At 40.0% G+C, this 27,430-nt stretch overlaps 1 protein-coding gene across 2 annotated transcripts; it reads right to left on the bottom strand.

Annotated features, from left to right (window-relative positions):
* Nucleotides 1-324: 324 nt before the first annotated feature.
* C4H15orf39 (chromosome 4 C15orf39 homolog) lies at nt 325-27,430 on the bottom strand. 2 transcript variants are annotated; one of them, XM_072147966.1, is made up of 4 exons: nt 27,214-27,430; nt 16,600-20,461; nt 13,209-13,242; nt 4,369-4,509 (listed from the first exon to the last, which is right to left on the bottom strand). In XM_072147966.1, the coding sequence occupies exons 2-4, from the start codon at nt 20,402-20,404 to the stop codon at nt 4,506-4,508; spliced, it is 3,843 nt and encodes a 1,280-aa protein (XP_072004067.1). In that variant the 5' UTR covers nt 20,405-20,461; nt 27,214-27,430; the 3' UTR covers nt 4,369-4,505. The 2 variants fall into 2 exon arrangements, with proteins under 2 accessions (XP_072004066.1, XP_072004067.1); XM_072147965.1 differs by lacking the exon at nt 13,209-13,242 and having other exon boundaries at nt 325-4,509.

The raw sequence follows: 27,430 nt of genomic DNA, 5'->3' as shown, positions 1-27,430 counted from the left end.
AAGCTTGTAACGGTCATCATATGGTTTGGTTAGCCAATGAACTGCAGCATTGACTGAATACTATTATCAATCTATCACCTGGCTAACACAGTACAAAGAATCTTTCCGCTTTTATTTACAGAAAAAGACACTTTACATCAAGTTTCACATATCTTACATCAGTTTCTTTTGGCTAGTATAGTACAATTATCATGGACACATGGTATCAGCAGCCCAGCAGCCCTTTCTGCAAAAAGTCATGGTGTTAATTAAAAACAGAAACTTAAGCATTCCGTGTTTGGTACAAAGTGAATAACGTCAGGGAAAGAAAAGTAGACCTCAACACAAAGTACATGGTTCTTTTAATAAACCTCAAGATAAATTACAAGTTGTATTCTAAGCAAGACAGATGTACCCTTGCAAAACACACTTCTTATATAATTTTGAGGATGCCACACTAAAATTATTGTATTATTGATGGATTAAAGGGGTTGTCCACTGGCTGCAAATAAATGTTTGCATAATGAAAAGTTATACAATTTTGATAATTAATCAATTCCTCAGTTTGCTGTCATTCAATAGGAAGCGTTATAGTTAAAGGGGTTTTCCCATCTGGGCATCCACATTTAATTTAATTCATTTTCCATATGTAAACATTTCTTCAAATGGATGTGATTTAAAAAAATGTTCCTGTGTGAAGATAATTTCTCATAAATGTAGCCATGTTGTCCCTTAGAAATGAGATAGCTTCCTCGGATAGGACCATACCACACTCTGGCAGCAATGGCCAGACTTGCGCTATTGAGTCCTTCCTGACCACCTGGCTTCAGCGATCATTACCACAGGATGGATGTGGGACATCCAGTAACTGCTGGACATTTCATATACAAAAACTTTTTGTTTCTTTGTGCACCTTTCTCCTGCAGTGGTGGCCATATCCAAGGGCACAGTCTTGTCTCTAAGGGCCCATATAACTGCATTTATAAGAAATTATCTTCACACAGGTAATTTTTTTTTAATATTATCTTATTGAAGAAATGTTTATATATGGTAGATTAATGAAACTGAATGTGAATGCCCAGACGAGAATATCCCTTTAACTTCCAGTGTGTAAACCAATCCATAGTCATGTGATCGCACACAGGTGCACGATTCATTAACAGAGGGCATAATTAGAGCTATGCGTTATAAGAAGTATATTAGAAAATTGTCAAACTTTCAATGATAAATTATTTTATGATATTAAGGATGATATCACTTTTTCTGCAGCAGCATTGAAGATGTGTATGTTTTTTTCCCTTCACTGAAGGCCATGGATAATTTGGCAAGGTTTTGGCTTTCATGATGATTTTTAACAGAAATAATATCAGATCATTGGTGCAAAACGGTAATAAACTGGATAAGAAAAGATGCATGTACATCCACACTACATAAACCCTCATCAATTACTTGCATATAAATTTGTGCTCATTTAGGGCAATTTTCCACATGACAAATTTTTAGAATTTTACACCAGCCATAATCCTTACAGTGTGGCTTTCTTCACAAAAATTCATATGTCAATTTTACAACATGTATGCAAAAAATGTAGTGCTTCTTCCGACTATTGTTTAGTAGTTTTCTTCTTTGAAAGCTTCATTGTCATTTTCAGTTCTCCCTGAGCTGTTTGGGTTTAGTGTAGAAAATACTTAACCCTTTACCCAATTGGAATTTTATCAATTTATTCTAACCACCCATTTATTTTTTGGAAACGATCATATGTACCATACAATGAATACAAAGCACATATTTCACGCATTAACATTTCAATCACTGCGCGGGTTCAGCTTTCAATCATTTCTTTCAATTGCAGTCTGTGGAAACGGGCTCATATGTGGGTACAAATAGTGCACCTTGTATAGAAGAGGACTTATTGCATTAAGTTAGGTGGTCTAACTTTGTTCTTTAATGCAATGTACACATTTGACCACATGTATAAATAGAACAGTATAAAAAAAAAAAAAAACCTTGAGGACGACATATATCACCAGGATCATGGACTGTAAACCAATCACACAGATATACTAGTGTGTTTTTAAATGAGGGAATAACAAGCTAAAAGAAGAGCGGATCCAGCCAGAGGGGTGATACACCAGTATGTTAGTGTGATTTATAATCCTTGATCCTGGTGGTAGATGTCCTTTAAAAAAAGGAAACTATTTTTATGCATTTGCTAAAATGGCTTTTTTTGGGTTACATCTCTGGTTAGGGCACATTTGATATATATAGCTAAGGGCGACGACCTCCTTATAAATCCCAGTAGGTGGTAGGGCTGCACTGCACAAGCAGGACAGTTCTATGGAGAGTCTAGCCTGGCGTAAAACTGCCCCTGCACAGTCTATAGCCAGTCCACAGGGATGGAACATTCCTGCCCTCCACATCGCAAGCTGTAACCAGCTTCACGCCTATTAGGCATTGGTGGGGTTATGCAGGAAATGGGCGCAATTCCTGGTTGTGCACCGGGAATTGCACCTATTTCAGGTGTAACAGCCCTGTGTTATTAAAAAACATCCTACGGCAAATTCATATGTGTGTGTGTGTGTGTGTGTGTGTGTGTGTGTGTGTGTGTGTGTGTGTGTGTGTGTGTGTGTGTGTGTGTGTGTGTGTGTGTGTGTGTGTGTGTGTGTGTGTGTGTGTGTAAGAGGCAGTTTCCATCACATTAGAGATGCCATTGTTCTAGTGCAAGTGGAAGCAGTAAGCTGACTAAATGCTATTCGTAACCTTTTTTTTTTTTTAGAACGGGATCCATCTAGATTGTAAGCAAAACACATTAATGCTGGAAGATACAAACTAAAATATTGAAATGAATAAAATATCACACTAATAAAATGGGATTGAAAACTTTCTACAGCTGCCAACATGGTCCCAAAACTACACTTCAAGGGGGTGGGGGGTTCACATGTTTTAGAAACTGGCCTCCGAACATACAAATTGCAATGCCAAAGTATAAATTCTTTAGTACACCAATGAAACATATCAAGTTGTAGAAAGTATAGGACTTGCATCACCCTAAAAGACCTGTATTTAGCCCAACACATTATATTTATCTTTCCTAGAGAATTCACTTAAATCTACATCGAAAGTAACAAAGCAAAAACTTATTTTAAACCACAAAGTGGCCACAGATTGTACATTGCAATAAAAATGTGACTATTAGATGTGATGCACGCAGGGCAACACCGCAATACTCAACAGCATATGGCCCTAGCTTTATAATAGAAGCCCACTTGATAGCATTGCCATATATTTGGAAAGCCAACACTATTAAGTAGTTCCTTCTGCTTCTATCCCATAATACCTATGACGATTAAGGATTAGCCATGCTCTTTACTCCGAGATCTGCTGTTTAATTACAGTTCGTGAAGTTATATGGTTGGCTTATATTCCCCAAAGGAGCAAGTTTAGCTGATGGCAAATCAATAGGCTGTTAGGTCACATAACTTTAGGGTAGCTTTCTCTAAAAAATCATCCAACTGTATTTTAAAAGCAGCTTTGGGCATGAAAGGAGAAAAATGCATAACATTAATATTGAAAGCAGTACAAAAAAACAAAAAACAGTAAGCCAAGTAAAAGCAGGTACTCAACATTTCATTTAGACGCACTGTGCGCACAGCTCAAAATTGGGTAATCTCCAATACAACTGGATAAACTAGGGTTAAGTTAATCTTGCTACATATTATTTTATAACAAAAACAATGAAAATTGTAATACACATTAAAATACCCCAAAGAAAAATAATTGTAAAGAGAAATATGTTCAGTAAAAAAGTACTATGGACAATACAGTTGAATCCAGGATACCTGGTTAAAAATGTACATAATAAGTTATCCCAAAAACTGACAAAAAGTCAAAAGGAAGTATAAAGAAGGCACATTTTTTCAGTGATCACTTTTTTATCCACAATTTGGAGTGGAAATTACGAAAAAAATTAAATAGAAATGTTCACTATGCTCCAGGCCTGCCTGGGCTATTGTGCGACCTACGCTTTACATTGACCAGTTCAGACATCTAGTTGCAACCAGCCTTTCTCATAGTCCTGCAGTAGTTCTAAGAAATAGCGAGTGCCAGGCTCTTCATCATACCACACCTCAAACTGTGTGTCACGCGGGTTACTTGAACGTCTGTGTACTCTTAACACCCTACCACGAAACCAGGCTTCTTGCTCACCATCATCAAACAGGTGTAGGATGCGACGCCCAACAAGATTTGGAAAGCTTTTACTTCTACGCCGCTTCCTTTTCTTGTAGGTAAACACAGGGCGAGCCCTACTCAGTTTCTTGCAACGAGCAGGACTATTCCGCAGTTTATCCTTCTTTTGCAGAGTCTTTGGATTTTGAGTCTTGTACACTTGGATGCCAGAGTGTTTGACGACTCTCTGTAACTTAATAATTAAGGAACTTTTTACTTTTCTGGGCGAGGCACTGTGTGGTTCCTTCTTTGGCGAGTCTGCAAATTTAAGCTTCTCTTTATTAAGACTTTTTGTTATTTTACCTGAGAAATAATATATAAAAGATAATGTTAGAAAGAAAAGTATAGAGTAAAAAAAAACAAAACAAAAGGCTTATCAGTTGTTATGATCTAGCAAAAAAATAAAAATAAATAAATAATATATACAGCTGTGCATGTGGAATAAGAAAGGTTTACTTTTGCTTCTCCCTGTCACAGAGATTTCCCTTAAGGTCAGCATTCACATGAATCTTAAGCTATAAAAAAAAAAGACCTTCATCCATTGTCACCAATGGTATAACAAACAGCTTAGATCCCAATGTAGTGACTGGGCCAGGTATCTGCAGCTCAGTTCCCATTCACATGAGATCCAAACTTCACACAGCTCAGCCAATATACAAGAAACAAACCTGTTCTACTACCTCCTAAAAAAAAAAATTTAAACATGCTGGGAGGTTTTGTCCCAGCAATCCTTGCTGCCAATTAGAACTTTATTTTCTAGTTGATCCTGACATGTCAAGATTAGTGCCGGACAGCGGAAAAGTCAAGCGGAAGCAGTAATTTAAAGTGAAACCATGTGTCTTTATGTCTGTAATATACCGTATATACTTGAGTATAAGCCGATGGTGGGAAATGCATTGGTCACAGCCTCCCAGTATATAGCCAGCCCCCTGTAGTATACAGCCTGCCCAGCCCCCGGTAGTATACAGCCTGCCCAGCCCCCGGTAGTATACAGCCTGCCCAGCCCCCGGTAGTAAACAGCCTGCCCAGCCCCCGGTAGTAAACAGCCTGCCCAGCCCCCGGTAGTAAACAGCCTGCCCAGCCCCCGGTAGTAAACAGCCTGCCCAGCCCCCGATAGTAAACAGCCTGCCCAGCCCCCGGTAGTAAACAGCCTGCCCAGCCCCCGGTAGTAAACAGCCTGCCCAGCCCCCTGTAGTAAACAGCCTGCCCAGCCCCCTGTAGTAAACAGCCTGCCCAGCCCCCTGTAGTAAACAGCCTGCCCAGCCCCCTGTAGTAAACAGCCTGCCCAGCCCCCTGTAGTAAACAGCCTGCCCAGCCCCCTGTAGTAAACAGCCTGCCCAGCCACTGCCCGCCCCTCCTGGACAGGTCCTCTTCTATACTGCGATGCTCCTTCATCGGCTTCGTGTCCCGGTGCGGTCCGTCGCAGGGATCCTGACGTCAGCCATTCACTGACATCGTGTGTGCCAAACGGCCGACGTCCCGATCCTGGAGACTGCGCGGGGACACAGAGCCGATGTCGGAGCATCGCGGTACAAAAGAGGACCTGCCAGGGGGGCGTCAGAAGGGGAGTACAGTGTTTGTTTTTTCTTTCATGACTGGAGTATTAGCCAAGGTGAAGTTTTTCAGCACATCTTTTGTGCTGAAAAGCTTGGCTTATATTTGAGTATATACGGTGCATCTTCTATTTATGAGGTTGTCAGACATAAATACAATTTTATTACTGAAAATAGTCATATTCTTAAATACTTCTTTACTAAAAAACTAGTTTTCACAATTCTTCTCGAAGGCTGGTTTCACAAAAATAATGCAGTTTTACATCTGTGTTCCGTTTAGTATTTCATCCTAGTGTTATTTTTTTTTATCCACAAAAATGAAAAGCAAACAGATGTTGTCTGCTTTATTTGCCATTAGCCTTTCAGCTGAACATGGAAAGTACACAGATTACTTCCATGTGCAGTCTATCTTTTCTGTACCCCTATAGACTTGAATAGGAGAGACTATAACAGCGTTTCTCAACCTGTGGGTCGCGACCCCAGAGGGGGTCGAACGACCAAAACACAGGGGTCGCAATCCTATTACGTTTTTAAAAACTGAATATTATGTGTGATAACTCACTGCTTGAGGACCTTCCTACTGTATACAGGAGAAGCTTGAGGACCAGTGGTGATATCATCACATGACCCTCTGGCTTCTCCTCTATACAGACTCCCGCGGAACAGACTACTCTCCTCACAGTGAGTAGAACCTGAAGCAGCAGGAGGGGAATCACCAGAACTGGGGGCAGGAGAAGGGGCAAAACTGGAGACAGGAGGGGGACACACCAAAACTTCTTCTCCTGCTCTCTTGCTCCTCCCTGGGTAATCAGGAAGCAGGAACTACAGTGAGAGGGGAGACCAACTCTGCTCATTGTAGCAGCCCCTCAGGCTCTTAAGCATTATTTGAATAGTTGATTTTAGAAGGAAGGAGGCCATGGATAACAAATATAAGAAGATTACTGCAGCCACGGTGCCTGGATCCATGAGTGGATGCCCCTGGTTTATCATGCTTGATTTTTATGGTAGATTTCCTTCAAACCGATGCTATGATACTATCCATTAACCATAACAACTTACTTCTATTTGTGTTCTCTAAGCAATCTGCGTCTGCAGCAGGTTGGATTGCATTCTAAAACTAAAACCTAAACCAGCGTGTCATTTTTTTTTTCCTTTAAAAGGACATATACCACCAGGATATTTGTCAGACCTGAGACTGTATGGCTATAATATAAGTAAAAATATAAAACGGAAAATAGCTCCCAAATGTCCGAAACAACACTTTCCCACCATTTTACACCACATAAAAAATGGTACCAGAGAAGACGTCGGCTCATCTTGCAAAAAATTACACCTCACACAGCTCCGTATACCAAAGTATAAAAGTTATTAGTGTCAAAAGATAAAAAAAATGTATTTTGTAAACATTGTTTTCATTTTTGAAAATGTATTAAACTACACTAAAACCTACCGTATATACTCGTGTATAAGCCGAGTTTTTCAGCACAAAGGCTGGGGTGGCTGTACACCGCTGGGGGGCAGGCTGGGCTGGCTATATACTACTGGGGGCTGTGACCAATGCATTTTTCCCCCCTCGGCTTATACTCGAGTCAATAGGTTTCCCCAGTTTTTGGTAGTAAAATTAGCGGTCTCAGCTTATACTTAGGTTGGCTCACACTCGAGTATATATATGTATGTATGTATAGAATAAAGTAGACGTATAATTTTTAGTGCACATGAAAAGTCGTAAAAACTGAGCCCACAAGTAAGTGATGCAAACACGTTTTACCACAATTGGAATTTTTTTCAACTTCCCATTACATGGCATAGAATAATAAACAACGCCACTGAGAAGTAAAAAAATTGTTACAATAAGCCCTCACACAGCTCTGTAAGCAGAAATATTAAAAAGTTATAGATTTTTGAAGTGGGGAAGCAACAAATTAACGTAAAAAAAACACTGCATCCTAAAAGGAAACCTGTCATCAGAAATTAGCCTGATAAAACACTAGTAGGTTGTCAGGGTTTTATGAAGTCAGGGAAGTGGAGAGTTTAACACTGAAGTCAAGCTTTCCCTGTCTTCCACTGTAATTGTGGTCCTACGACCAGATCTTCTGACTGGTCTGGTCATGATGTCAATCACATGGGAGGCAGGAAAAGCTCTCCACCTCCCAGACTTGATACAACCAACACCTCACTTCATGGATGATTTTCTGGATGATTCCACCACACTGGGCCATTAAAGAAACATGATCTAGAAGCTGTTCAGCTGCTTCACAACATACTGATAGGGGTTTATTATGCAAATTTCTGATGACAGGTTAGGGGTTAAAGTTGCACAAGTCATGAAAAAAAATAAGTACATTTTTTTTTACAAAGATACTGTCTTTTTATAGTTAAAACAGATAACAGAACTGGGGCTGATGAGGATCTTTCACCACTTTCTGCTACCCTTTAAGAGATGATGCTGTTCTGCAGTTAGAAAAAAAAAAAACCACTAACTCCCACCATAATCCATCAATTGCAGTAGAATCTGTGTATATTAAAAAGAGCTGAAGTCCAAAGAGCTGTTGAGTGGATCTCATTGAAAAGAAATTTGAGATCTTTTAAAGGAAACCTACCATTTGATTTCATGCATTATGAAACAAACATACTTTGAGAAAGCTGTAGCTAAACTGATGCAGCAGCATATCCTGTATAATTCCGGAGTGGAGTTGAGTTTTGACAGTCAGGACCTTGGGAAAGCTGGATTACATGCTTCTTGCTGTACATAAACAGATTACACAGAGCTTCATGAACTTTCCAGACAGGACTAATCAAGCAGAGCTGGATCACTCAAACAGCAGCAGGGGGATGGTGCATCGATTGATTACTTCTGCTTGTTAGTGATTACATCAGTCTCCTGAGCAGTGCAAGAAGAGAAGTGCTGAGCCAAGCAAAGGAGGGACAGAGACTCATTATCCTGAATGTTGTTATTGTTCTTTGAGCAAAACCACTCAGCTCAGGGATTAAACAAGATATGTTTCTGTATCAGTGTAGCTACAGCATTCTCAAGATATGTTTGGTTCATAATGCATCAAATGGTATATTTTCTTTAAGTGTAATATTTTTCAAGGTTTGCAATAGTAGAAAATGGAAATCAGTATACACGTAAAGCAGTTCTACATAGTTTTCTGCACTTAAGAACAAAAATAAAATTCTGCAAATTGAATTCTTCATTTACTGAACTATTTTTTAATAACACCTCCTTTGGGAGTAATTGGACTCAAAACATTTCTTGTAGCCAGCTAAAACTAAAAAGGTAAAATCCAAGGTAATTGGATTGGAAAAATTAAAAGTTACAAAAAGTTAAAGATAAAATTAAAGTACCATTCTTACAGTATGGTAGGAAGCAGAGCTTTGACTAGGAAGGCTTTGTTGCTGCATGGCAAAATGGAGACAATTGGTGGTGTCAAATGACGCGTCTCCCCTAGTGACTAGAATGGTAACTCTTTATACACACACTAGGATTTCCTAATCTGCTATTGGGTTTTACTAGTCTGCATACCACCTGAATACCATATGTGATCTCATAAATATGTAAACATAGACTAATTAACACACACACATATCACACAATTAACATATAAATATTACTATTGTAAATGTTGACTCAGCTGGCAGATACAAGAATTCAATGGGAACCCTGAGGCCCATAATGCACCATGCAATGCCATGATAAATGACACAATCGTTCAATATAATGAAGGAATTAGCATTTAACAATGGTGACTCACCATCTGCCTTTAAAATGTAATATACTTATCATATATATATATATATATATATATATATATATATATATATATATATATATATATATATATATATATATATATATATATATCTCTCACACTCACCGGCCACTTTATTAGGTACACCTGTCCAACTGCTCGTTAACACTTAATTTCTAATCAGCCAATCACATGGCGGCAAATCAGTGCATTTAGGCATGTAGACATGGTCAAGACAATCTCCTGCAGTTCAAACCGAGCATCAGTATGGGGAAGAAAGGTGATTTGAGTGCCTTTGAACGTGCCATGGTTGTTGGTGCCAGAAGGGCTGGTCTGAGTATTTCAGAAACTGCTGATCTACTGGGATTCTCACGCACAACCATCTCTAGGGTTTACAGAGAATGGTCCGAAAAAGAAAAAACATCCAGTGAGCGGCAGTTCTGTGGGCGGAAATGCTTTGTTGATGCCAGAGGAGAATGGGCAGACTGGTTCGAGCTGATAGAAAGGCAACAGTGACTCAAATTGCCACCCATTACAACCAAGGTAGGCAGAAGAGCTTCTCTGAACGCACAGTACGTCGAACTTTCAGGCAGATGGGCTACAGCAGCAGAAGACCACACTGGGTGCCACTCCTTTCAGCTAAGAACAGGAAACTGAGGCTACAATTTGCACAAGCTCATCGAAATTGGACAGTAGAAGATTGGAAAAACATTGAAAAAATATTTAGTGGCACTTATCAGACTTATAAAACCGTTCTTATGTGCTACCACCTTAACCCTTAAACACCAGAAAAGGGAAAAGAGAAAATTGTTGGTTTGTGAAATTGGTGTATAGGTGGGCACTAATAAGAGCCGGTGCCAGATTTCTTAATATGAAAATTTTAATTTATGTAATCTAATTATATACAAATAAATACAAAGATCATGCAAAATCTGACCTACAGACGTCTGTACATAAAAGTTTGGTCTTTATAACAAAAAACAACTGGTTTAAAATAAAGTTTAAAAAAAAAATGGTTTAAGGATAAGTATTTTACTTATATTGTGAGGTATAAGAGAAAAAATATTTTTATATAAAAACGTTCATATGCATATGATAAAAAAGTGGATATCCAGGAGGTATCTTTTGCAACTGGCAGGATATAGGGCCCTATATCTGCAGTATATGTGGCTAAAAAAAAAAAAAAATTTTTGTTATAAAGACCAAACTTTTATGTACAGACATCTGTAGGTCAGATTTTGGAAAAACATTGCCTGGTCTGATGAGTCTCGATTTCTGCTGCAACATTCGGATGGTAGGGTCAGAATTTGGCGTCAACAACATGAAAGCATGGATCCATCCTGCCTTGTATCAACGGTTCAGGCTGGTGGTGGTGGTGTCATGGTGTGGGGAATATTTTCTTGGCACTCTTTGGGTCCCTTGGTACCAATTGAGCATCGTTGCAACGCCACAGCCTAGCTGAGTATTGTTGCTGACCATGTCCATCCCTTTATGACCACAATGTACCCAACATCTGATGGCTACTTTCAGCAGGATAATGCGCCATGTCATAAAGCTGGAATCCTCTCAGACTGGTTTCTTGAACATGACAATGAGGTCACTGTACTCAAATGGCCCCCACAGTCACCAGATCTCAATCCAATAGAGCATCTTTGGGATGTGGTGGAACGGGAGATTCGCATCATGGATGTGCAGCCGACAAATCTGCGGCAACTGTGTGATGCCATCATGTCAATATGGACCAAAATCTCTGAGGAATGCTTCCAGCACCTTGTTGAATCTATGCCACGAAGAATTGAGGCAAAAGGGGGTCCAACCCGTTACTAGCATGGTGTACCTAATAAAGTGGCCGGTGAGTGAGTGAGTGTATATATATAATATTATCCCTTGTAATTCATTTATGTTGTAATCCTGCAAGAAAACTTCAAGAACAAAACATTTGGTCTCGCCCTATGCTAAAATATTAATTATGTTAATATTTCACAATATGTAGAATAGATGGGGATCTGCAACATCGGTGTTACTGCAAATGCCCCTTCAAGTGTTTAACGGAAGAACCTTCTCTGAGAAAGTGAAGACAGATGACTAATCAACTGTGTAGTATAAATACTATAGAGGTTCACATGGCCAATGCCTGAACAGGGATTGTGACTCTTGTCCCCTCACTAATGGTGGATCCTCATTAGTCTGTTTTGGACTGCAGCCTAGGGAAAGCAGGTTTTCCAGATGATAGCCAAAAGATGTGACCTTATCAGCCATAACAAGAGAAGTTGGTTGCAAGTCTGTGATGTGTAACATCAAACTCATATGAGTTCCGTCAGAAGGCTGATCAACCTCAAAAGACGAAATTCAAGAGAACCTAGGGTCAGGGATACTCGGGCTCATTTGCATCATTTTAAGAGTTGATTTAAGAATTAAGGGGGCCATGAAGAATATAAGAAGATTAGGAAAGTCTTTTAAGGGAATGGAATAAATTGTTTCACAGTGGTGTAATAAAAAAAATCCGGTCCCCCACCCTTGCCAAAGAGCCTTTTCAGAAAGTAAGGAGGGTTGGGCAAAGCTTTTTACCCAAATGGAGTGGAAAAAGTTGCATCAGTGCTTGAGGCCCTATATTTGTTTCTATAAGTAAATAGATTACAGGTTTTACTGAATTGTAAAGTCTACAGCTAAGATTGCATTTTAGGCTTTCAGGCTTGCTTTATCACTACTGGAAATAACAATACTGCTCGATTTTACTGGCCAGTACAGAGTGGTTTGCCAAAATGACACCCCATGTTAGACATCTCATTCTGTAGTTCAGCTTTGCCTCCTGCAGCCTGCACCTGAGTAGGCTGTCCTGGAGGTACCACTTAAGCCAATAACAGAAAGTATATTATATTTTTAATTAATATATTATATACAGTATAATAGAAAGATTATTCAGGAAGCAAGGGGTTTGACAACTTTTTGTAAGGCCATTTTGAATTTGCCAGTGGTCTTAAATACCACTAAGACATTATGAACAATAGAACTTAGATTTACAATCAAATCGACGCAAGAAGAGTAGTCTCCTCTAAAGCCTTTTTCTGATTCTAATCACTTATAACTTCTCTTCATAGGTTTCATTAAATACCTGTACTAAACCAAAAGTAACAATTTTGGAGCATCTTTTATTAGACTAAGGCTTCATACACATAACCGTGTGCACTTTACAGGCGGCAGACAACAGGCTGGGTGCGGTTGTTTGCAGCCTGTAGTACATTGGTGGTTGAGCACAGGTCACCCCATCAATGTCCTTTGAAAGTGTCCGTCCATGCCACAAATCAGGCTGGAAAAGGACTTGTTCTATAAATTGTGGCAAGGCTGCTAGGCACATTCAGGGTGTTGTGACACACATGAAGTTAATGTGGGCCGTGAATTAGATGCCGTTTGTGGGAATAGCCCCCAAATACAGCATGTTTTTTTTCTTTAATGAAGTACCGTTATTTACTAAAATTGACATGAGAGGCGAGAGTTCCTTTTTAAAAAATTAAATGTTAACTATCATTAAAATTCTGACTTCTGAATACTATAAACACAACTGAATTTAAAAAAATAATTAAATCAGTCACAAAAGAGAAACATGCACAAATACGCACAATTGTGTATACATCGGCCCACAATAAAACACACTTCTAAACCTCCCAAGTAGTTTGATTTGCAAAGAACGCATACGTACTTGAGTGTATGCTGCCCAGACTGTGTACGGGAACCTGGAAGATATAAAGTTTAGGGACATGAGCCCAAAAGAAATTGGAAATACAGGAAAGCCCTGTGTTCACAGGGCAGACAACTCCAGGCAATAGAAGTCCGTTGTAGGGGTTTTTCATCTTCTTGATATTGAGGATCTATCCATAGATTGACCATTAACATCAGATGTGTGGAAGTCTGCCACCTATCAACCAATTTTGGCTTTCTCGGATGATGGACACAAGAAAATGTAGGAGACTAACTACAAAAACTTGGCCTGATCATTACACAGAGATGCCAGCAGCAGTTGGTATCCACCAAATAGTGGGGTTCCTGAGTGTTAGCTCTCAAAGATCTGATATCAATGACTCATCCTTTGGATAGTTCTTCAGTATGTAGACGCTGGAAAACCCCTTTGAATGACAGCGTTTGTATTTAAATATTGTTAAGCCAAAAGGTGTAGAATTAAAAATGAGCAAGAACTCTGTTAGTAATTAAAGATGATGGAAAATGTTTTTTGTCCCAAGAGGAAAGCTGGAGTTGTACACCCAGATTCAGGGTTACCAAGCCTAGCAAGAGAAATAGGAGGGTCATGCAGATGAATTCTGCAAAGGAACAGCAGCTGTCTATGAACTAAAAAGAAATAACTTTACCCAAAAACATCAAAGCAAGAGATTGAATCTTCATTTATCAGCGCTCCTTTTCTGAACAATCTATTAGACTGATAACACCAAGTCTAAACTAAATGTATGAGCTACTATGCATAGATTCTTAAATTAGATGGAAAGTACAGGTAGGGTGTTAAATCACAATTCTAAAAGTTGCTTCAGCTCAAGAGGGTCAAGGTCTAAAGAAACCCATACATTTAATGTTCAGTTAATAATCACTTTTTTCACCCATGAAGGTAAACTTTTCTAGCTGGATATGCATCCTTTAAAAAGTTATTTTTAATCTATTGCTGAATTGATATAAAAAGGATTGTGCCACTACTCAATACAGCAGGAAGAGCTGATCAAGAGCTACCGTTTTTTAAAGCTGGTTCAATAAACATACAGACTGTCAAATGCTAAACAAGATCAGCCACTAAATTGTTTCCTACAAAATTAATACTTTTCTCAACTATCTTCCAAGCATGTACAAGTGGAAACCGTCCCTTTCATTTATAAGCACGCAAGGGCCCCTGATTACCTCTTTACAATCTACCCAAAATTACTGCTATGTCATCTAGGGTTATTCCCACACATTCTAAATGCAAAGGTGCCAGTTGGATTTTAGCATTTTATTATGCTAAAGGAACAAGCATATCTATTTGATTCATTTATGACTCTGATGTTTTTACATCCAGGACCTTTCTTATTGTTATCATTTGCATATGACAAATGGCTAAACATGAAGATCCTGTCCAACAGTTTTCCCTTCGCATTTCAAAGAAAAGAATATTCGTCCAGTTGTCATCACAACTACTTAATGTAAATTCCAGCTGCAAACTTTCCCTTCAATTGGTGGTGTTCGTTTCAGCCAATTAATTATCCTTCCCGTTAGTTTAGGAGGAGGAAAGAAAAGGGGGAAGAGGGGGAATTAATGTAGATATTGATGAAATGAGGTATAAAACTTGGGTATTTGCGTACATACATCTATAAATACAACCAAGACATTATCGCGGTCTCGGAGCCTGGAATCCTAAAGGATCGGTGAGCAAGGAGCAGCTGGAAAATAAAATAAGGGCATAGGTGACATGTGTGGACATAGCCCTATACATAAGATAGCAGTTAGTTTGGTAGGTTTATTGTGGTGATACAACCAAGTCACTTAGCAGAACACTTCAACTGCATTTGTTTACACTATTAATATAAAGAAAGTAAGTCTCATAGGAGTCGGACCCACGCTGAAAAGTTATTTCCTACTCACAAAGATCAATGGGGACTGCTGGGTTATTCCCAGCACCCTTACAGGGCATAAAATTACAGTGGCAGTACCATGTGCTACCTACCCCCAGTCTTGAGAAAGTGCTGTCCCCAGTTGTGCACTATGCAAATTATCCTGTGGCAACCTGGACTAGCCTCCTTTAACTATGTCTTAATTCTAAACATACATACCAATGTATAGTTTTTCATTTCAGAGGTTTTTTTTATAGTCTGATTTAGCTTTCCAAGGAGAAAAATATTTTACCTACAAAGTATACCAGCAGTACTTGCCACTGTTTCTATTCTACTGGTCTTGCCATACAGGTCCTTGTGGCCATCAAGCCATCACACTGACAGAAGATATTTGCAATGGCAGAATGGTAGCAGACAATCACAAGTGCCAGATAATCATTGGAGTAAAAGTTTTAGTCTGTTTTTCTCCTTTCACAACAAAGACCAAAAAGACAACACATTGGGACAAAATCCTGACACTTTCAATGCTACAAATAAATCTGCAAAGCTATCCTTTTTCATCATAAGTGCTGTATGGCATATTAAAAAAAACCACAACCTCAAAAGCACAAACACTGAGGAAAATCCTAAATAGAAAAAAAAATAAAATAAATTGTTGCCTCTAGCAATCATCCTCCAAAGAACAAGAATTTTCCATCAGCATATGATATAAAACAATGCATTACACCTAAAGGGCAATATTGAGACATAACCCCAAGTTAAAAAAAAAAAGCCAAAGGCTTACTACCCTGTTTCCCCTAAAATTGGACATCCCCCGAAAGTCCTAGTACTATTTTGTTTAATCTTAGAAATATAAGGCTTCCCATGAAAATAAAACCTAGCAGCAGTCACTGCTACATCTCCCCCCAAGCCGTACATTAGGATCAGTAGATCTTTTAGATGCTGCAAGAGGTTGTGACATAGGTGAAGAATTTGTGGAATAAGATCACTGACTGCATGGACATGAAGTGGTCATTTAAGGAAAGTGCTATTGCTAAACATGAGAGATTGAACTATTGGAATATTTGGCCCCAGAGTTTGGAGAGTTAAGGATGTTTGAGAAGTTGATTTTTTTGTGCACCAATGTAAATTCTTGTTCATGGAAAAATAAGAATCCCCTGAAAATAAAACCTAGTGCCTCTCCCTACGAGTAAAAATGAATATAAGATGCTGTCTAATTTTCGATGAAACAGGGTAGGACTAAACTAATGAAGGCTTTCTGGCCTAAGAACAGTTTGTCTCACAAAACCAACTGACATGTTCTCTTAAAACAATGCTATAGAAGAGATGCATGTGTAGACATTTAGTTAGATCAATTTCTCTCCATTTTTATAAAATACTTTGATATAATTGCTAGAATATTGTAAACTAACATTTGTATATTATATTGCGTTTTACCAAACCCAAATAGCAAGTTTGTAATAAAGCAGCATCTAGTAGACAATTGTAGACAGAGATACTCACCAAGCTCCTGTTGTATAGTGTTTCTACAAAACAGACACAGCAAGTCTGGATACACATCAGGCAGTTGCTTAAGGGCAAGTAGTTTTAACATGCGAGAAGAACAAGTCTTTAGCTCAGTCTCTCGGAGTAGTTTTTCTTCAGACAAAGTAGTTGGACGAAGTTCTACCTTGTGCTTCTGCAATATTCTATCCACTGAAGGACCAAGCAAATCTGGGAACAAAACTCCTTTTACAAGATGGATAGGGATAAAGATTGCCCCAGCTCGTATCACATGAGGAAAAGGACAACTCCGAGTAAACATGAATGTTTCTAATTGGGACAGCAGCTTATGAAGTAGTAAACGAACCCCATCGAAATCAAGCCATATATCATGGCCTGGCAAATCTGTAGATTGGTCGGTTGACCTAAAACTATTCTTGGTCTTTACAGGTGCCTTGCTTAACTCTTCCTCCTTTGTCTTTGATAGCCAGTCCTCTAATAAACTGGTAGAAGATCTAGCTACAGCGCTAGTGATGGTGCTCTGCACAGAACGGTGAAGTTCAGAGAAGTGTTTACCAGAGCTACTAAGAGATGATTCTCCAACACTTGCCAAAGACACATTCGCTTCTCCTAGAGCTGGAGAGGATTCAGGTGCACTGGGAGGCAGGGACTGTACAGTTTCGGATGAAAATGGATTAGGCAGAATTTTGGTAGCCGAGTCAGTACCATCTTTATGCGTTTCCTCTTCAGACGAGGAAAACCTCTTCATTTTGTACTTCCGAAACATAAATGATTTTGAACTGTGGAAGCCATTGCTTTCATTTTCTGAACCTGAGGGTGAAGACTGTGAATGGCAGGATTCAAGAGGATTTCTTGCACCTGACCCAGGTTTCTCAACAGGTGGTGGTTGTGGGGTGTGTAATGCCATAGTATTTGTAAAGTATACAGTAGGTGCAGAGGGAAGTATAATAGGCACAAGGGTGGTTTGAGTTTGCATGGTATTTACAAGGAGAGAAAATCCTGAGCAACTGGGATTTTGTATAGAACTATGAACAGGTAAAGCTGCTAAAGTTTGCCTTGTACTGGAAAGGTCTTGTTGTGGCAAGCTTTCAGGTACCTGAGAAGAATACTTATCATGAGGTAGGCATGGCACACTTGTGTTGGAATTTGATTTGTAACCATCATGAAATTTATAAACTTTGCTGTTATCTTGAGATTGGTGTTTCTTACGAAGATGTTGTGATAAGTGTTCAATCATCTGAGATGGGCATCTTTTTTGATGCTGCATGGGCATTCTCATAGCATTTTGTGAATAGTCCCTCTCCTGATGTCGACTGGACAGACTGTTAGTGGCTGAAGGCATGGGGCTTTCCTGTAGATTGCTCTTGTGCGTTTCTGCAGCATGAGGCTGCCAGTTTTCCTGAAGCTGCCAAGGAGATGCCTGGCTGACCCGAGAGGGAGTTTTCTGCCTGTGGCAGAGCAAGTCCTCAGACAGTCTATTCTGATTGTCACTCAAAGAAGGTGGGTTGCAGGTTTCTTGACTCAATTTTACCATTAAGTGAGAGGTTTGAGTAGGAAAGTTTTCCTGATGATCCAAATGGAAAATTCTATTGTTATCTGTACATATGTAGCCATCATGACCCTGGGCTGCTTGTTTAGCTTTACCTAAGCAATTTTCTGCGGCAACAGTATTTAAGGCATTTTTGTTCTTGTATGAATTATCCTGCTGGCCACTTGAAGAACCTGTCTGAGGTAACTTTTTTAAACTAAGATCCAGAACCTCCGATTCTGTGCCAGTATTTTCTACTGACACTTCACCATTTTGTACACATTCTACGTTTTGATTTTTTACAGCATTCTTATTCTCAGCATGTACTACTTTAGTGATGCTAGAAACCCTTTCTGCTTTACCTGTCCTTTCATCAGAATCTGTGAAAGCAGAGTTAGATGCTAGATTTTCCCCTTCAGATTCTTGATGAGAACCAAAAGGATGAGGAGCTTTGCCTTCCAAATAAGCACGGTATGGGGCAAGGCTAAACACATCATTAATAACTGGCATTGGTGGGGATTTTGGATTTTCAACATCTTCATTGCCTGAAGGAGGAATAGATTTTGGTTCATCAGCATCTAAAGCATTATTATGCGGAGGTTCCTGGTTGGTAGGTAACTGTTCAGCTGCATCAGGCCTTATCCGTAAGTTATTTTGATGCATCTGATATTGGCTGCCAATTCCAGAGGCAGAAGATGGACTTTGAACAGATGATTCTCCATGTTCTATACCTGTGTGTGTTCTACTGCTATGACTTGCGGCATTGTTTTCTATTGTACAAACACGACTAACTCTACCATCATCCATACAATGGATTGAGCGATTCAAAGAAGATTCTTCCGACCTAATTGAATGCCTACTAGCATGTTCACCAGAAAAACCTTCATGATGGGAAACAACTGGGGCAATAACAGAACTTCTACTTTTTTGAACAAAAGCATGTGAACCCTGTCCTGTAAAAGGATCTCGATAGGGAATTTGTTCCTGCAAACTCCTATTTCTTGGGTTTGAGTTGAACATTTCCTGGTCTACTCTGTTAGACATCCCACATAGATCTGTATTCAACTGACCAGACTGACCCCATTTTTTAGCTCTTTGAGGTGAGCACACTGGAATCTCTGTAACAGTCTTGTGCATACTTTTGTTTATTTGGAAGGCTCTGTCACTTGGTTGTAAAGTTCCATCAAGTTGAGATGTTTGTACTCTTAGCTCTCCATTCATATACCCTGAATGCATATGTTGTGCTCTATTTGGATAACCTGAGCTTCCGCTTACATTGTGAGTAGACCCTGTTGAATCCATACTGCAAGAAAATGGAGACAATCTTTGGTGGATACTGTTTGTTGCATTATTGTAGAGATTCTTTGAATACAAATGCCCCATTCGATGGTCTAAGTTACCTTGATAGGAACTAGGTTTATTGTTTTTCTGCTTTGGAGAGGGAGTGGTAAAGGCCGAGGTTCTCGGCCTTCCTAATGGTACAGTGCCTTCACTATACAGAAGCTGAACATTTTGTTGAGACACAGAATGGCAGGCATCTGTGAACATGTCTTTTTTGGAATATGTTGAAGAAACCCCCACTGCAAGGCTCATATCAGCTCGGTGTCTATACACTGTATTTTGTTCAGCTAAGCCCCTTGACAAAGAGGATGGGCTCCCAGCTACTTCAGGGTAAGTGCTAGAGGTGGAGAGGTGCTTTTTGGTTCCAGGAGAATATAATGGAGAAGTTGGAGGGGCAAATCTTCCCGAATTCCATTCTATAGCAGGTGGACAAAGTGGTTGAGATGCTACACAAGCACCCAAAGGGTGCAGACTCCTTGGACCATAAGATGCATCAATAAAATTGCCTGGACTTCTGTAAACAGGTCTGGGCATAGCAATTGGAGGGCATGTGCGTGGGCATGACAAATGGTAACCATGTACTGAAGGACTGTGGTGAACAGAACCTTGATTTGGGTTATCTGACAGTTGCAGAGGGTTATGCTGACGTTCAACTTGTGGTCTTTGACACTTCAATGAAGCTTCCCTAGTTTGTAAATGTTCACTCAGGGCACTGCCTGCATATTGCAAATATGCTGTTGTAGAGCTCCATGGAGAAGAAGATGCATGTCCATCACTATCAGGCATAGGATAAGATATAAAGTTCTGACATGTCTGCAAATCCTGTGTGGTTGCAATCCCAAAACAGGCTGTAGAACGCTGTGATGCCATTTCCAATCGAGATAATTTATTGTGAATCATATGATCCACAGCACCAAAGTGTCTTTTTTCAGCCATTGTAAATACAAGCGGATATTGGTCTTCAAGTCTTTCTTGAGTGCTGGTTCACTTTCCCTGAAAAAAAAATAAAAAATTAAGAGTTTTCAAAGCCAGTACATGTGATAAAATCTGAATTCTACTATTGGTGGTAAACCCTAAAACATAATTTTGGTTCTTCAGCACCAATGATTTGTAAGATTAATTTACCCAAACAGATAACTGTCCATTATTTCTGTTGGGACTTTGTTGTAGACACTACTAACATTTTATGAGTAAGAACAGCCATTTAACCTATTAGATACTGCTGCCAGTGCACTGTGACCACACTGTGCCAATGGTCATATTGCAAGCAGAGACCATGAATTTGTTAGTATTAAGCCATGCTTATGTTACTTACAAACTCAGTGTGGTTTCCCCATTTATTTCTATAAAACTGCCAGTGTACTTAGTTTCCAAAAAATGTGTTCATTAAAAGGAGGACTTTTTCTTCCTATCTATGGAATACAATGTTAAATCTTACACCTTTATAAAATAGTATCCAGTTGAAAATCCTTATTAGACAAACTTTTGGTGCAGGTCTACATATTTCATACTAGACTTTGTCGATTGCAAAGTGTGATAGGATCCAACCTTAAGTCAAAAGGGCATCGTAGTTATGGGCAGCATTTTATAGCATGTGTGCTTTTTCTTTTATTTCCAGGCTTGAATTATGTGGCTACTCTTGTACCGTCTGTAGACCAAATTTGTGCATTTAAAGGAAATTTACCATGAGATTTACTAATGGTAGACATGTCCTTATAACAAATTGCCCAGGAAATATGTTCCTCAGGACTTCCTTTACTAGAACTCTATAAAGTTAAAATGTTACTAATTATTCTGGGGTGCTCAGTCTACATCCCCGAAGCGCTTCACATACTTTGTCTATTAATTTATTGACTCCCCCTGTTCCGATACAAGTCCCGCCTGTCCACAGTGGATAGAGCAGTTGACGGGCAGGACTTTTATTGGAAGGAGGGGAGTGAATAACTTCATTTTTCAGTAATGTAGTGTGTAAAAAGCTCCTGCGTGATGGGTGGCATTGGTGCCATAGCCTGTCCATTCCCCAGAAGTGAATTTAATAGAGCATATCAGGGACATTAGGCCAGATCTATTAAAGTGGCAGCACCAGTTTTCTGTATAACCTTAAAGGGAAAATAACATCTTTAGAACTATCACATGTGTGCCAACAAAACAGAAAAATGTGCACCTAAAGGAGCGTGTTAGTGCTTAGTTGGCGACACAAAAAAAAACAAACAAAAAAATCTATGGATACTCACCTACACTCCTCTTCCTCTTGATCCTTTGCTAAGCTAGACACGCCGGGATCACCTAAACACAAAACTTATAATTAGCAGCTCGGAGCATGGGGACAAGATGTCTGGCGCTCCGGGCTGCTAAGTGTGCACGCCCCAGAAACTCCCTAGGAGCATGGGAGAGGCTGGTGACGTTGCGCATATGAGTGGAGGTGCGCGGGCATGCTGCCAATTATAAGTTTCTAGGCATGCAACTGGACTTGCTTTTGTATATTCTCTCCCGATATTCTGCTTACAGTCTTCTTCTGTGCCAGAATTATCACGTTGTCCAATGCTGGATGATAAATTTATAGCACTGTCAAACCGTACTTTACACCTTCTATTACTAGTTTGCTACACCTGCGATAATTTATTTTGTCAAAAGCCACATTTCATTTTCCAAGGTCACACCCCTTAATGATACAAGTCGGAAAAGTGCCAAATGGTCTAAAACCTTTGAAGAAAAAAAAAAAATAAATAAAAAAAAAACATTGGTGGCCGGAAGGGGGCTGCCTAAAAAAAAAAATTAACATTCACTTGCCTCCGTGGTCCCTCCAGGTGTCCACACTGCTGTCTCTCTGGCCCGCGCCCTTGTAAACAAATAGGGGCACGAAAGCTGTGTTGCGTTCAGCTTTCGGCCATGTGAGGTAATCAGCTACGGGCGTGGCTGGCCGAGAAGGAGATACAGCAGTAAGGGATACCGGTAGGGACCGGGGAGGTAAATAAATGTAAATTTTTTCATTAAATCAGGCCCCTCCCAGCCACTTTTTTTTCTTTTTTTTTTAAGATTCTCGGACAACTCTTTTACTGCATGTGGAGCAATAAATTTTGGACAGTTCCAGAATTCTGGCTTAGGCTACATTCCCACTGCCGTGAGCCCGTAGCACGGCGGGCACACGGCAGCACGGGGAGAGGAGGCGGTGGCGAGCGCAGCTTACTCCCGCCCCTCCCCATAGCGATGTGTGGCCGCGGCGCCGTAATACGGGAAAAGATAGGACATGTCCCGTCTTTTCCCGGGCTACGGAGCGGTACGGTGCCGCACGATACCGCTCCCGTAGGGCGCCGCGAGCCATAGAAGTGTATGGGGGACGTATATAGGCCGCATATACGTCGGCCATATATACGCTGCCATACTGTAGTGTGAATGCAGCCTTAGACAGATGATACATCCCAGCTTGAAACACCCCAAAAAAAAAATCTTATAATTCGCCGCCTGTGGTGCAAGGACAAGATGTCTGGCCTTCCGCAATGCTAAATATGCACGCCTCTGGCATGAGGTCACCTCCCTCTCCCACCAAGGGAGTGCATGGCATGCATAATTAGCAGCCCGAAGTGCTGGACATCTCGTCCCCGTGCTCCAGGCTACTAATTATAAAGTTTTTTCTTCAGTTGCTCCCAGCGTGTAGAGCTTAGAAAAGGACACCACTGGGATGAACATTAAGAGAAGCTTAGATAAGTATTTGTAGATGTATTGGTAGACTTCCTTTAAGCACATGGATAAATCTCCCCTAAAGAGCCTACAGAAGGTACAAGACTAGCCTCTCACATAATTAAAGCTTGAAATAGGAGGAACTTACAGAAAGAGCACACATGGTATACAATGCTGGCACACATTCACTAGTCTGGATAGCTACCATGCCCTTAGGACTTAAGGTTGGATCCCATGACACTTTGGAATCAAAACAATAGTCTAATCTAGTCAAGGAAACGTAGAAGACAAACAATGAACACTAAATAAATACAGCCACATACTGCTTATGTGCTTCTATGCAACCTAAAAACAGTACTGTTTTAGTGAACACTCCACATAACTATAAAATATGTATATATTTTGATTTTCCAGGCCACTAGTGAATGCATATTCGTGCAAAGTGCTATTTTAGAGCATTCAGATGCACGTTACTGGTGAATACAAATAATATAGCAATACCATGTGCAATACTTCAAAAATTGTTATTTAGGAGTAAATGAGCAGTTAAAGAAAATCTACCATTAAAATCAAGCATGATAAATCCAAGGACTTTTACCATGCTATAATGAGCCTGAGCGGCAGCCTACAGGTCCGGATCACAGAGGGACTAGGGGGCTCATTAGCATGATTTTAAAGGTTGATTTTTATAGGAAGGAGGCCATGCATAATAAATATAAGAAGATTACCAGAGTCACAGTAACTGGATATATGAACAAGCGTCCCTGGTTTATCTTGTATGATTTTTATGGCAGATTTCCTTCAACCATCTGCTCTACAGAGTGTGCGAGTTCATCTGTCACCAGATTAATTACATATTATAAGGCAGCAGTGCAATATAATCAATATCTAGGAGACACTATATTGATTAAGGCAGTTCCCAGGGGTCTAATGTTAATGACCTAAAATAGCACTCTAGTGATAGAATAGCACCCTTAACAATCATCCTTTCCATACACGTGCAGTGATAAAAATCTGCTGCTTCTTCAAGCTTATAGCAAGCTCTTTCTGCTCTGAGCACTGTGTGTAACCTGAAATACAGAATCATAGTCATCTGGGATGCTGGAAGTCCCTGCCTAGTGCTTTTTACTAGGAAGATGTTTTCAATATGGGACATAGCCATGGGAGACTACTAGCATAATCTTAGATGGCTAACATAATGCAAGTCCAGGTCCCCAGACACTGTTCAGTCTGGGAAATCTAGCCAACTCACAGACTCTTTCCAACCTTAAAAGAACTCTAAACCTAAAAATGAACAACCACCACATCTGAACAGGAGATAAATCTAACCCCCAATAATCTTAACCTTTAACATTGTTGGAGGTGTCCGATAAGAGTAGTGGGTTAGACGCAGCCAAAACGATTGCTGCCATTTTTACAGAAAAGCTAAAATCAGTGTCAGTGATGCTCACTTTCTTCTTATAAAGTACAAAGAAAAGGGATCGGCACCACCCAATAAACACAAGTCAAACACACTAAAGCCAATAAGTAGACATACAAAATGACAGATGTGTGTTAATATAGGCAGTTCATTTTATTATACAACATAAATATACTTTTCAACTATACAACGACGCTAGTGCAAAAAGGTAAAAAATACCACCATAAGACCATCTTCAAAGGGCGCCACATCTTTACAGCGATACACACGGAGACTCATTTGTTGTGCAGCTCCCACCTTTATCTGGATGCGTCCATAGGTATATATGTAGTGTTTTCACATTGGTTTTGCATATTGTATAAATTTGGGATATTTGTTAGTGGAGCCATAAATAAGAGGCTGACTTATATAGACTGTCATTTGCACTACTCTACATGGTCATATTATGTTTGTTTTTAAACTTGTACTAGTCTTGTTGTATCCTTGCAAGATAATTTTATTATACAACATAAATGTAACTGCCTATAGTGACACATCTGTCTTTTTGTTTGTCTACGCTTACTACTGAAGAATCACAGAAAATGACTAATACATCAAATAATCCGATAAATCCTTCACTTTCCCTCCTCTGCCAAGCCTTGTGTGCCATGGCAAAGCGGACTGCATGACAGATTTGAACTGTAGGCCGATTTTGGTTGTCTTACTTTGGACATCTGCATCTTGTCTGCGCCTGCGTCTGAGGAATTGTTTGTAACAGTTTATAAATTGGAATTGTTTAGAACAGAGACAACCATTTATAGTAAGCTCATGTGCGCCCCCTAGTGGCAAACATTTAAAAAAGAATAAAACTAGGCCAGACAGGAAAAAACAGTAACAAGTTTGTCACAATAGTTCACATTGTTTGATAAATTTGGCACATCTTGCCACATCAGATACTTTTATATTCCTTACTGCAGCCTCCTGTAGGTTTTACTTTACAACGGCATTTTGCACCAAAATGCAGCACACGCCGCTATAATATCTGGTGCTTGCCTTAACCGCATTGAGCTGTTTAATAAAGCGCAGTAAGTGTTACATTTAGGGATTCTATATGCCCTACCTCTAAAACATCCACTGTATTAGCCGCTTTTACCTACTAAATAATATCAATTGACTTGCCCTACAAGTTCCCAACATCCACTCAATACCTCACCCCCCTTACATTTGTGGCTTTTAGTCATCTTGTGGTTTCATGCTCATACGGCTTGTCGGTCCTCCTTGTGCATCTAGTAGTTTGCTTTTTTTCTTACAGCATCTTCCGATTTTGTTTACCATCATTTATGAAGGTAGTAAAACAACAAGTACAATGTATAAAAGTGTAGATACTGATACAGTAAACATAGCAACATATATTCTGGCATTAGAGGGGACTCTCACACGAAAAGCACCTACATTTTAGATATAGTTATGCAATGGGTGTCCTATATATTAATAGATCAACATAGGGAGATGCAGAGACAGATAAGAAGCCCTCTGTTTATTATTTGTCACACAATACTATTGTTTGCAGGAAGGATATAAAACCGCATGACTGAAAAGGAAAGGCAACACTTTCGCTTGTCAACGCGACTATATCTCTATCCCTGATCCAACAGTGACTGCCCGGCAGCGAGGATGGTCCATGTACTGCCGCACTATGTGAGCACTGTCCCCTTCATTCCCAGAACCAGTGGGGTCACAGGAAGCATACACTGACCTTCCAGAGTACTACATCACATTCCTGGTTTTGCCATAAAAACACAGCTATCAAAATACTGAGCAGTGTTAACATAGCCAAGCCTTCACACACAGATTTGTTTGCCGCTTATCAGATACTGAAACAATCTTGAGAAGTGCCTAGCAGAGCAGTGTCATGTGTCACCGGAGTCTGCCTGCTCTGTCTATAGGGCAAAGAGCACTGGGTTAGGGAGACAAGCCTAACATGAAAAAAACATTACTTTTTTTTGCTTTTTTTTGTTTATTCCCTGTTGTTGATGACAAAATATTTTACACGCTGAATATGCAAAGGCTTTTTATCTGAAAAGAGTCATCTATATTGTGGACTTGAGATCTAGGCATCCTCATGGATTTCCATCCATTCTGGGTATCACATCTTACTATACCCTATACACAGCACATCAATTACACACATTCATAGTGAAATACATGTTTTTGACATATTTCGGGAACAGAGGCATCTTCCGTCTTAAAGGAGCACCCCAATTTCCTGAAACTGCTGTCAATAAGCAGAATATATGGGTTCAGCCCTTTTTCTAACATAGGAATATCCCAGTATGGATGAAACACTTATGGTCTAGATCTATATAACCTTTTAACATGGAGGATGCCTTTGTCTCCCTAATCATTTTTGTTTGTAGAAACCAATAAGGGTTTGACCACTACCTTAGTGGCTGCACCCCATTCTTTCATTCCCATGCAAGTTTTCACAATAATCACAAATGGGTGCAGTACCAGGATGCTGCAGAGGTTCCTGTATACACCACAAGCCCCTGGCCACACTGCCTTCTATATACAGCCCCATGCCAGCATGCAGGAGGCATCCCTCACACATGTACACAGGAAACCAAACAAAGCAGAAGTGAGTACAGAGGCGGACAGCAGTACTCACATGCGGGAGTGCAGTCCTCAGCAGTCTTCTCTTCGCCTATACAGCTGGACACTAGTTCCCAGGCGCACATCCAGGCTGTGCCCAGCAACAAGTGGCTGTAGTGCTACCCTGTGCAAGCTGCCCGCTGGACACGGCGTCATAGTGTCAGCAGCACATCGTTGTGTACACCCTGCACGTTGTCACCCAGCGAGGAGACTGAACCGGGGGAGGGCACAGC

The sequence above is a fragment of the Engystomops pustulosus genome, chromosome 4 (assembly GCF_040894005.1).
Source record: "Engystomops pustulosus chromosome 4, aEngPut4.maternal, whole genome shotgun sequence".
Taxonomy (NCBI): Eukaryota; Metazoa; Chordata; class Amphibia; order Anura; family Leptodactylidae; genus Engystomops; species Engystomops pustulosus.
This window is presented reverse-complemented; position numbering and strand designations above follow the sequence as displayed.

Excerpts from the sequence above, each read along its gene's own strand:
- C4H15orf39 (XM_072147965.1), bottom strand. The coding sequence starts at position 20,404 with ATGGCTGAAAAAAGACACTTTGGTGCTGTGGATCATATGATTCACAAT. Across the intron at positions 4,510-16,599 it reads CACTATACAACAGGAGCTTG|GTAAAATAACAAAAAGTCTT; the intron begins GTGAGTATCTCT and ends ATTATTTCTCAG.